The 12,206-nt window shown below is 40.4% G+C and overlaps 1 protein-coding gene across 3 annotated transcripts in view; it reads left to right on the forward strand.

The window, feature by feature from the left end:
- The window catches only part of phf14 (PHD finger protein 14), a 151,466-nt gene that overhangs the window by 37,708 nt on the left and 101,552 nt on the right, over positions 1 to 12,206 (forward strand). For all 3 annotated transcript variants that reach the window (XM_061839130.1, XM_061839213.1, XM_061839304.1), the window contains exons 5-6: positions 3,931 to 4,090; positions 5,434 to 5,545. In XM_061839130.1, coding sequence (XP_061695114.1) covers positions 3,931 to 4,090; positions 5,434 to 5,545 — 272 coding nt within the window. The remainder of the gene's footprint in view (positions 1 to 3,930; positions 4,091 to 5,433; positions 5,546 to 12,206) is intronic.

The raw sequence follows: 12,206 nt of genomic DNA on the forward strand, positions 1-12,206 counted from the left end.
CTGTAAATAGGAGGCCGGCTTGCTAGAACGCACAATTATGTGGGTGCACTCAACATAATGGCCACACCTGATTCAAGTGACGAAGTGAGCGATAGTCTGACGTCTTTTTTTTTTTTTTTTTTTAAATACACCCCAGGTGTAACTAAATTTCCTTTGACATGACTTATAATGTTGACTGTCGACGTAAATGCGCTTGCAGTACGTGAAGCAGCTCGGACCATGTGCTTTTGGCATCACTTCTAAACATGCTCAGTAGTAAACGGTTAACCTTTTCCGGGCAGGGGTTGCAAATTTGCAACAGGTTTAATATAGTCAAAAATTTTAAGTCCAGAGTATCATTTTATGAAAGTATCACAATTTACAAAATTACAGCATTTTATTTGGTCCAGAGAAGGTTAACTTCCTGTTTCCGGGTGAATATGGATTGTTTCGCATCAGGCTAGTTTTGTTACCAACGTGTATGAAATAAACACGTAAATAATGTTAGGATGACACAAAATAAGCGACGTCTTTCAATATCTATTTTTTCTACTCATAAATTTTACACGTGTGATTTTTCGTGCTCGATTGTACAGATTCGCAAGCGCGATGGCGCCTGTGAGTAATCGTGCCTGTCAAATGTGAGTGACTGCATAGACCTCTTTTTTTAGCCTTTTCCCTTCTACCTTTACACTGCGTTGTATCTCAATGTATTCCTTTTGCTTCTCCTTAATCCTCTGTGTCCCATTTCCTCTTCCCGAACCTCTTTCCTTGTATGACTACATGTACTTTGGGGTTCAACCACCAAGTTTCCTTTTCCCCTCCTGTCCACTGAGGGCCTGTCTCACATCTTTCCAAAAGGCTGCATAAGATTCTTCTCAGCTTCCACCACACGGTTCTCTGCTCTACCTTTATCTTCGTAATCTTCCTCTCCACCACCAGAGTCATCCTACACACCACCATATTACGCTGTCGAGCTACACTCTCCCCTATGACGACCTTACAGTCAGTAACTTCCTTCTTATTACTTCGTCTGCACAAAATGTAATCCGCCTGCATGCTTCTACCTCCGCTCTTGTAGGTCACCCTATAATCCTGCCTCTTCTGGAAAAAAGTTTTCACTACTGCCATTTCCATTCTTTTTCCAAAGTCCACTATCATTTGTCCCTCAAAGTTCCTTTCCTGGATGCCGTACATACCCATCACAACTTCATTACCCCTGTTTCCTGCATCAACATGTCCATTACAATCTGCGCCAATCACAACTCTCTCTTGCATGCTCAGCATTACTTCTAATTCCTTCCAGAATTCCACTTTCAACACTAGGTCACATGTTACTCGCTAATCACATTATACATAACACCCTCAATTTCAAGTTTCAGCCTCATCCTTCGATCTGATACGTTTTTTCACCTTCAAGACATTCCTAGCCAATTTTTCCTTGATAATAACCCTACTCTATTTTTCTTCTCATCTATTCCATGGTAAAATGATTTAAACGGTGCCCCTAATCTTCTAGCCTGACTACGTTCGCACCTGCTCTCTTGGATGCACAATATATCAACCTTTCTCCTTTTCATCATTGTCAACCAACTCCTGAGCTTTTCCTGTCATAATCCCAACATTCGAAGTCCCTTCATTCAATGCTCTCAGCATTCCTTTTCTCATTCCGTCCAAAAATCTGCTTTCCTCATCTTCATTTTCTTAGACCCACAGTAGCTGAATTTCCATCGATCCCCTGCAGGTTAACGGTGCCAGGGGTGGATGTTGTTCTGCCGGGCCACGACCGATTCAGAATGGGATTTCTTTGATGGACGCTCATATTTGTTTGGCAAAGTTTTAAGACGGATGCCCTTTCTGACACAACCCACTGCATTCATCTTGCACTGGCTTGTGCCACCATGGGCTGCATTTGGCTATGTCGGTACAATTTTTTTTCAGTTGTGTGAAAAGATGCAGTCCTCTTGCAATTACACGTTTGAATGACTAGTACAGCAATAGTCCAGTGGGATGACCTTTGTGCAAAGCGAAGTTTGTCCTTTTTTATGCAAGTTGACCTCGTAAAACGCGAGTCACTGATATTTTAGTTATACACATACCTGACTTTGGTCCAGGCAGGGTCTGATTGATTCTCGCTCAGTGATGTTGTTGATCTCTGCCCTGTGACTGACTGGCGACCAGTTCAGGGTGTCGTCTGCCTTTCGCCTGAAGCTGGGATAGGCTCCAGCTCTCCTGTAACCTGCGACCCTCTTGAAGATAAGTGGCTCAGAAGGTGGATGGATAGATAGATAGATTGATGGATAGATGGATGGATGGTCTCATAATGCCTTGGAACAGTTCGGCAAAGTGGCTGGAAAGTCTTGGTCTCCCTACTTAAACTGTTGGCCCTGCGACCTGACCCCAAAACATTACAAACTACAATAAAAATAACCAGATGTGTGTCAACATGGATGCCTCGCTGGCAGAAGAACTAAACTGCTTTGAACACTACTGTCTCCCTTAATGCCATATAACAACAATAGACTTTTTATTTCATTAATTTTATTAAGCTGAAGAAAGTGGATTGCTGGATGAATATTTTATAATGTAAATATACAATATATACTCCAATATAAAATTGTCATTATTGTGGCATTTAACAAAATTGAGTAATTTTGGTGATCCTGACTAACCATAGATGGGAGGTCTTTAGTGTGTGAAAGACAATCTTCTTTTCCTTTCGGCTTGTCCCGATTAGGGTTTGCCACAGCGTGTCATCTTTTTCCATCTCCTGCATCTTCCTCTCCAACCCCAACTGCCCTTATGTCTTCCCTCACCACATCCATAAACCTTCTCTTTGGTCTTCCTCTCGCTCTTTTGCCTGGCAGCTCCATTCTCAGCACCCTTCCACCAATATACTCACTCTCTCGCCTCTGAAGATGTCCAAACCATCGAAGTCTGCTCTCTCGAATCTTGTCTCCAAAACATCCAACTTTGGCTGTCCCTCTAATGAGCTCATTTCTAATCCTATCCAACCTGCTCACTGTACTTGTATCCCTTCTCCATATTAGTGTTGTCACTGACCTGGAGGCTGTCCCAGCTGACCTTGGGCAAAAGGCAGGGTACAATTGACAGGTTCCAGCCAAATGCATCCCTTTGAGTCAATTTTACAAAAACAAACTGGCAAAAAACAATGGTGACAGCAGACCTGCAGCAAAGACGTTCAGGCTTTATTGAGGCAGTGCAAATGGTCTCAATTTGAATAGGCCATCCATACTCCAAACAAAGTCAAGAGCTAAATAAATTACTGCTGCAATACTTGTTTTTGATGGGTGGCTTTACTCTAGGCAAGCTCCTATTGGGGATATATAAATCTAAGCTTTTTATTTGTGAGTTTCTCATTGCTCAAAACGCCTGCAGGGTGGTTGACTGAATTAGAAGTTAGTAGTGTTTTCTCCCCAACAGCAGCAGATTTCTGATTTCTGCCATAAATTTTAATGCTGACCATTCTCACAGCTGCTCTTAGCTAACATCGCAACGACATCACCACTGCAGTGGTATCAGTGACCCCAGGAAATTTGGACAATGATTTTTGAATGACGTTATTGCTCTTGCACCTCTTCTGTCAGTCTTATTTCTTTAAATCAAACAATTAGTAGAACTGCCGTGCCACACTTGATAGGAAGGTTTTGACAGGAGTAATTCAAAATTACTGGATGGATTATCACAGATAGGTGAGTGAGTCTTTAGTTTGCATATGCCAATTTTTCACAAAGACAAATAAGTGTGAATAGTGGAACACATCCAACTTTCAGAAAATTAGTGAACTTAAGTAAATAATCAAATTAAGGCAATTATCTATTATTTAATTAATTAAAAGGAGAAGCACAAATTGTAGAATGTGTCTTGCTTTTAATAAGATGTATGTTACGTTTCCATTGCTATAACATGGAACATTTTTTGTTGTTTCAGGGTGCTATGGTGTTGATGGGGAGAGTGACTCTATAATGAGCTCAGCATCAGAGAACTCAACAGAACCTTGGTTTTGTGATGCCTGTAAGAATGGAGTGATGCCAAGCTGTGAGCTATGCCCCAACCAGGATGGTATCTTCAAAGAGACAGATGCAGGGAGGTAGGGTACAGTAGCGGAAAGACCAATTGGAAAGATTCCATTTAGAGTTAGCAAAACAAATGTATGCAGGATCAAATACAAATTGTAGTCTGCCAATGATTATCTGCATTGTGCTTGTTCATTTGGAGAAGAGAAAATTGACTTAAAAAGAAATCTGGTAGAGGAATGAGAGGAGGAAGAGGAGAGAGTGAAATAAAGGGAATAAGAGAAAACAGTGTGTTGTGTGAAGTGTGGAGACTTCAGCCACGTTATCGCTGATAATGCTCCTTAGCCAGGCTGCACCCAAATTTACTACTTCAGTAGAGCATGAAAAACACAGCAAATTAAACTGTGAAGCAGTTGCTTGGTACAGATGGATATCTCTCTGTTGGACTTTGGCTTCTCTTCCCTTCAATCTGCATTTGAAATTGTGTGACACCAAACTGAAGTCTGTTGGCCTGTGGAAACCAAAATCTGAGTTTATTTTTCACGTTTTAAGCTTTAAGAGCACCAAACAATTCACATAATTCTCAATAACGTCTTTTCAAAGGTCACTTTGCTAATGTGTTGCTCATTGAAATCTTTGTGGATGCATGTTTGGATATAGTGATATGATTCCTTCAAGATGATGGGGATGAGGTGGGGGACAGCTGTCGGACAGCCATGCCCCCCCATCCCAAAAAATAGGGAGGACCTCTTGACAGCGGTCAACTTTTCACACTGTTTACTGAATTAAGAGTGTAGCAACATGAGTTTTAAGAGTTATGAGGTGTTTTGTAAGAGGTAGATTGTTGGATTTTTTTAAAACCTTTTTTTCTCATTTTTGTGCTTCTAGTTGCAAGCCAAAATTTGAGGTAAAAGTGAACTTCAAATATATTGCTGAAAAGCATTTCATAATCTTAATGTCACTCATCATTGTCAAAATTTGAGACTTTAGTGATAATTTGATGCAGTGATTTCCAACCTTTAGAGAGCCAAGGCACATATTTTACACTTAAAAAATCCCACGGCACACCCAACAAAAGTAAATGTCACTAAAAATGGATAGATTAATTACTGTATGTACTTCCTGCTTTCTTATAGAAGAGGATTTTTTTGTTCTGTCTGTCATTGTGCCTCACTGGCATTAATCAATGAATACATTATTTCTTGGGAACCTTTTTTTTAAATTTTTTTTTAATTTTTTATTTTTTTAGCAATTACATAAAATTGGATAACTTCCCACGGCACACCTGAAGAGTGCTCATGGCACACTAATGTACCCCGGCACACTGTTTGGGAATCACTGACTTAAAGAATTAAACTGGTAGTCATGAAGCGCTTTTTTTTCCAGCTGTTTGATTAATTTTTTTCAATCTTTTCAGATGGGTGCATGTGGTATGTGCACTTTATGTTCCCGGGGTTGCATTTGGAGACATTGATAAACTACGACCAGTGACACTCACTGAGATGAATTATTCAAAATATGGGGCCAAGGCAAGTATTTCATTTTCCCATTTAAATATAAAAACCCTCAATCTAATGATGTTGGGATGTTGTTGTCTAAAATATAAGTAAAAACAGAATATAATAATTTAAAATCTTAAAATAATCTTAATCTTAAAATCATATTTTTTAAATGAATACACAAACTGTGGATAAAAATATCCACAAGACAGCAATTCATTGCAATGTTTTTCCCTGCAATTCAATTGTGATTTACAAAGTCCTGTGAATTGATTCACTCTCTGGCCAGTGTGAGGCGTGCTGCATCTGATTCATGTGTGGACAGAAGGAACACTCGAAAAACAACAACAAAATGTCGATTAAGTAAGGAGCTGCAGTGTGAAGCGAGGAACCTCTACTTTTAAATCAGAAATTTGGGGTCATTTTGGATTTCTCGGTAAATCTCCAACACATGAAGTGAACAAAAAAAAACCCCACTCAAACCACGATATAGGGTGAAGAACATAAGTATTTGAACACCCTGCTATTGCTCAAGTTTTCGCACATAGAAATCATGGAGGGGTCTGAAATTTTCATTGTAGGTGCATGTCCACTGTGAGAGAGATAATCTAAAACAATTCCAGAAATTACAATGTATGATTTTTTTTTTTTTTTTTAATGATTTATTTGTGTGGTACAGCTGTAAATAAGTATTTGAACACCGCCGAAAACCAATGTTAATATTTGGTACAGTCGCCTTTGTTTGCAATTACAGAGGTCAAACGTTTCCGATAGTTGTTCACCAGGTTTGCTCACACTGCAGGAGGGATTTTGCCCCACTCCTCCACACAGATCTGCTCTAGATCAGACAGGTTTATGGGCTGTCACTGAGAAACACGGAGTTTCAGCTCCCTCCAAAGGTTTTTTATTTAGTTTAGGTCTGGAGACTGGCTCGGCCATGCCTGAACCTTGATATGCTTCTTATGGAGCCACTCCTTGGTTTTCCTGGCTGTGTGCTTCTTGTGCTGTGTGGTCACGTTGTCATGTTGAAAAACCCAGCCACGACCCATCTTGAATACCAAAAAGTTCCATTTTGGTCTCATCTAACCACAAAACATTTTCCATGACTCCTCTGTATCATCCAAATGGTCATTAGCAAACTTAAGACTGGCCTTGACATGTGCTGGTTTAAGCAGAGGAACCTTCTGTGTCATGCATGATTTCAAACCATGACGTCTTAGTGTTTACCAACAGTCGCCTGAGAAATGGTGGTCCCAGCACTGTTCAGGTCAGTGACCAAGTACTGTCGTGAAGTCCTAGGCTGATTCCTCGCCTTTCTAAGAATCGTTGAGACCCCACAAGGTGATATCTTGCATGAGGCTCCACTCCGATTAAGTTAGACCATCATGTAGCTTACATAGCTTCTACCATTTTCTAATGATTGGTCCAACAGTGGACCTTTTTTAACCAAGCTGCTTGGGAATTTCTCCTCACACAGGTGCATCTGATTCAGGATAAAACATGGAGTGAAGGTGGACTTTTAAAGGCGGACTAACAGATCTTTGAGGGTTAGAATTCTTGCTGATAGACAGGTGTTCAAATACTTATTTGCCGCTGTATCACACAAATTGTTAAAAAAATACATTGGGATTTCTGGACTTTTCCTTTTAGATTATCTTAATCCCTCATCTCTTTTAGAATCTTTGGAGGGAGCTAAAACTGCATGTCTCTCAGCGACAGCCCAGAAACCTGTCCGATCTTGAGATCAGTGTGGAGGAGCGGGCCAAAATCCCTCCTGCAGTGTGTGCAAACCTGGTGAACAATTACAGGAAACCGTTGACCTCTGTAATTGCAAATAAAGTCAACTGTACCAAATATTAACATTGGTTTTCTCAGGTGTTCAAATACTTATTTGCAGCTGTATCACACAAATAAATCATTAAAAAAAATCATACATTGTAATTTCTGCATTTTTCTTTAGATTATTTCTCTCACAGTCGACATGCTGGTAAACTTTGTAAACTTCTGTAGAAATGACAGAAATGCTTCAATTATATTTATTTCCTGGGAATTGTTACGGGTGCCAATAATTGTGGAACAGGTGATTTAATGAAAAACAATTTTTTAGTCAGGGAGTTTTTGATTTTCTTACAATTCATTTGAGTTGAAGGTTACATTTTCCTAAAGTTTTCAGTGTGACAGTATTCTTCTGCAATAAACACTTTTAACGGAAGCATTCATTAATGAGTATTATGTCACTTGGATTACATCACCAGACATTGCCTTTTAGTTCATGTTGATATTTATCTTCTTTTTCTTTCGGCTTGTCCCGTTAGGGGTCACCACAGCGTGTCATCTTTTTCCATCTAATCATGTTGATATTAATACTGATTATAAAGAACCCCGAGTGAGATCTATGCTGCGGGCTGCTCAGAAAATTGATGTTCACAATTTGGATACAAGTTTTTTAAACCATGTAAACCTTTGGGACTCAGTTCCCGAAAAGAATCCAGAATTTTGGGGATCTGGAATCGAAATATGGAATCATAACCGGGGTTGCTCAAATTGAAATGATGCTCTGCATTCGCTGTTATCACTCGTACAAAATCTAAATCCAGTAAATCTGAAATTCTAAACAAACCCCAGCCCTAGAATTCACTACAAAGACAAGATACATTGGCTGAAATAAACATTTTATGTGATAATCTTTCTCACTAAATATATTTCCGATGGTTCTAATGATGTAAAAATTTCACCAGATATTGGGAACAACGCAAGTAATCCAAATATACAAATACAAATATATTTTAAAAAAATATATGAAATGACACGGGGGTAAATTATTGAACACAGGAAGTTTATTTGTTTTGTTGCGTCTGCAATCTTTGGAGGGGATAGGGCCAAGCCACTGCCCTATGCGCGACTGCCTCTGGCAGCAGCTCCTCACATGGACCTCATTGGTTCTAATTATGCCATGTCTTCAAGCCTTGTGTGTTGTATTACTAATTGCCAGTTCATTGTATGAGACTGTGAGTCTAGCATGAGTTACAAGCTTGTGAGTATTTGCCTTGTTGCCATGTCCCAGCGTTCCTGTGCCACCATGGCCAGATATAATGAAGTCTTGTTTTTGCCTTGTAGTTATCTGACCTCGTTTTCGCGTTTTCGGACCTTGCCTTTTGTCACGTGCTTTTGTGCTGCTGCCTTTTTCGGGACTACCTACCTATGTATGACCGCTGCCTTTAATAAAACCACCCACGAAATCAAGTCACTGCCTCAGAGTCATGTTTGTGACATTGTGAGAGGATACTGCAGTACCCAGCAAAAACACATGCTGGTACAAGGAGAACATGCAGACACCACATATGCGTGGCCAGATTTAAACCCGGGTCCTCATAAATGAGAGACAGATGTGCTAAACAGTATTCTATGGTACTGCAAGTTTGATAATATGAATATGAACGCTCGAATAAGTGTGTTTTGAGTTTGGATTTGAAGAGGGTTTTGAGGACACCCAATAAGATGGATATTCAGAGGTGACAAGCCGTTTTGCAGAGTTCTTCAGAGACTTGGACATTGTGCCTCGTGATATCATCGCTGGCTTGGTACTTAGGCGTCAGACACAGAGGTCTAAAAGATCATTTATTCTGGACCGGGCAAACTGATATTTTAGCCTTCCTTTCTGGGATGCGTGTTACTCGGAACACTAGATATCTGGACTTGAAGGTCTTGACTGAGATGGGCATGTACAAAGAAGTGTGCTACTATATGCTCTTTGTTCCCTTTGCATATGGTTGGCCCATGTATTGTCTTTCAGATGATAGTGACGACCAAAAACGAGGGGCAGAGTCGCTGGAGGCTCTGTATCCCATGGTGGATAGACAGGCTGGAAGGGAGAGTGAGGTGGTGGACGACAGGACATCTGAAAATGCAGAGGGTTTGGAAACGTGAAAGAGGTCAGCAAGATAGGTTATGGCCTTAATAAGATCCTTCACATTAGTCACATTAAGATAGAGGGTCTGATACATTTTTCTGACAAGGACTGTTGAGAGAATAATATGAATAAAATGTGAACACAGGGCAGATTGGAGCACGCCCACAGTAGTAAAATAAGGTATGAATGCAATATCTATTGTTGTATTCTGTAGCTACATTTACATTTTATTCCTGGCAACCCCAATAGAATCCTTTTGGAATTGGACACCCAACTCGACAAGATGGGATGGTCAATAGATAACATGAGAGGATGGTGTGGGCGAACATCTCCTTGATTGCCATCCATATTTTTACATTTTAAAACATTTGCCAAATTGAATACAGTTAGGGAGGAATTGTGACCAGATTGATAATTTCCAAGTCAAAAATCACACCCATTAAGAAACCCCTGATTCACACCTTGAACTAATGGGAGCTATTAATACTGCAAAAACAGGAAGCAATCTACTTACTTATTTAGAATGGAAGTACAGCCAAACCAGCTTCTGTCGACAAAATCCATAATTGTACTCCAGTGGATTTGCAGCTCTGTAAACAAATGGAAGCAGTTTGTGGCAAACGGAGTGATGGAGGTCTGGTTATTGACCACAGCAGAAAGCTGGTCCTATGATAGTGGGAGGATCAACCTAACATTTCTGACCATAACAGATTAAACAGCCTCAAAACTCATGGAAGAATCGAAATCAGAACCAGCTTCATTGCCCAAGTGTGTAACAATACACAAGGAATATGTCTCCGGTAGTTGGTGGTGCCTTGGTGCTGCCAGGTAAAAGAGCGAGAAGAAGACCAAAGAAAAGGTTGATGGATGTGAGGGAGGACATGAGGACCGTGGGTGTTAGAGAAGATGCACGAGATAGGCTTTGATGGAAAAAGATGACACGCTGTGGTGACCCCTAACGGGAGAACCCAAAAGGAAAAGGAGAAGTTGGTGCTGCCCTGGTGCGACATTCAGAATAAAGAAAAAACAAGCTAACAAGAACAAAGAACAAGAGACATTAATTTACAGAAGAACAGCTCTTGTCGTCAGGACTGCCATTTCTGAGTCAAATGACACTGTCAAAGCTCTTACAATATGGCCCCTGGGAAAATAAATTCTGATGAAACCTAGTTAATGCTTGAAATGTAGTGTTCTCTTTTTCTGTCAACTTTCAAACACATCACATTATCAACCCTTATAAATGTGCATGTGACAAACATCAACACAATAATCATCACAGCACTCCACACGGCCCCAACACAGCTGGATAATGCTATCATTGATGCTCCTTGTGGAATTCAGCTCTTCGTTTGATACAGTTGTACTGCACAAAGTGGTTAAAAAGCTGAACAACAGTCTTTGTGCCACAACATTCCAGCCTCCGTCGGATCATACCGGGCACGTATACATTTGTTTAATTTTTCATCATTCAAAACTTTGAAAGAACATTTAAGGAGCTTGGAGTCTGAAACATCCAGCTTTCGATGTTTCATTTAGTTTGGTTTAAAGACTATGGTTTTTACTTACTAAAACAGCTAGTTGTTGTATTATGTATTATCTAAGTGTTTTTATCTTCAACTCTCAAACCCATTTTGTGTATGTTGTTGGGCTCTTCTGCCAAAAACAAAACCCATCACAATTGGTTTTTCATATCGTCCTTATTCTTCTTCCTTTCGACTTGTCCTCCGAGGGCTCGCCGCAGTGTGATATTTTTCCATCTAAGTCATTCTGCATCTTGCTCTCTAACACCAACTGCCCTCATGCCTTCCTCACAACATCCATCAACCTTCTCTGTGGGCTTCCTCTCGCTCTTTGGCCTGGCAGCTCCATCCTCAGGACCCTACTACCAATATCGTCACTACTTTTTTTCCATGTCGTCCAATCACAGTTATCACTATTTTTTAAATATTTGTTTTAAACTTTTAGAAATAGTCAGTTTTAAAGCATCTGTCCACAAAAGTAAGCAAGGTAGAGGGTATCCATCCAGCCATTTTCTTCCGCTTATGCGGGGTAGGGTCGCTTGGGCAGTAGCTTTACGGGGGAAGGCCAGACTTCGTTCTCCGTAGCCACATCAACCAGCTCTTCCAAGGTGATCCAGAGGTGTTCCCAGCCCAGCCAGGAGCCATAGTCTCTTCACCGTGTCCTGGGATATCACCGGGGTCTCCTCCAGGTGGGACGAGCCTGGAGCACATCACCAGGGAGGTGTCCGTGAGGCATTTTAATCAGCCACGTCATCTGGATCCTATCAATGGAGAGGAGTAGTAGCTCTTCTCTGAACCCCTCCTGGATGACTGAGGTTCTCATTCAATCTCTAAAGGAGAGCCTGTGGATGAAATTTATTTCACCAGCTTGTATCCAGGATCTTTTCTGTTGATCATGAACTACAGCTCATGATCATCTGTGAGAGTAGGAGTGTACACGGTACATAAAGTATTCAGACCGCTTTAAAATGTTCACAAGTATTGCAGCCATTTGGGAAAATAATTTAAGTTCAATTTGTTCCTCAGTAACAAATAGCACGAATGTTCCCTCAAATTTTTTTTATCTGTCTTGGTAAACACACTAAGCCCCTGAGCGATTCCCTTTGACCACTTTGAGCAACATCCGATGTGGCATCCATTGAAGTTACATTCCTTATTAAAATAATCTGATTACAGCATTTACATTCCCATCAGAACACTTTTGTTTTTGTAAACCAACAATGAAAATCCCAAACTTTTTTTTTAATTATGCAAAAAACTA

Source organism: Syngnathoides biaculeatus, chromosome 1 (genome assembly GCF_019802595.1).
Source record: "Syngnathoides biaculeatus isolate LvHL_M chromosome 1, ASM1980259v1, whole genome shotgun sequence".
Lineage (NCBI taxonomy): Eukaryota > Metazoa > Chordata > Actinopteri > Syngnathiformes > Syngnathidae > Syngnathoides > Syngnathoides biaculeatus.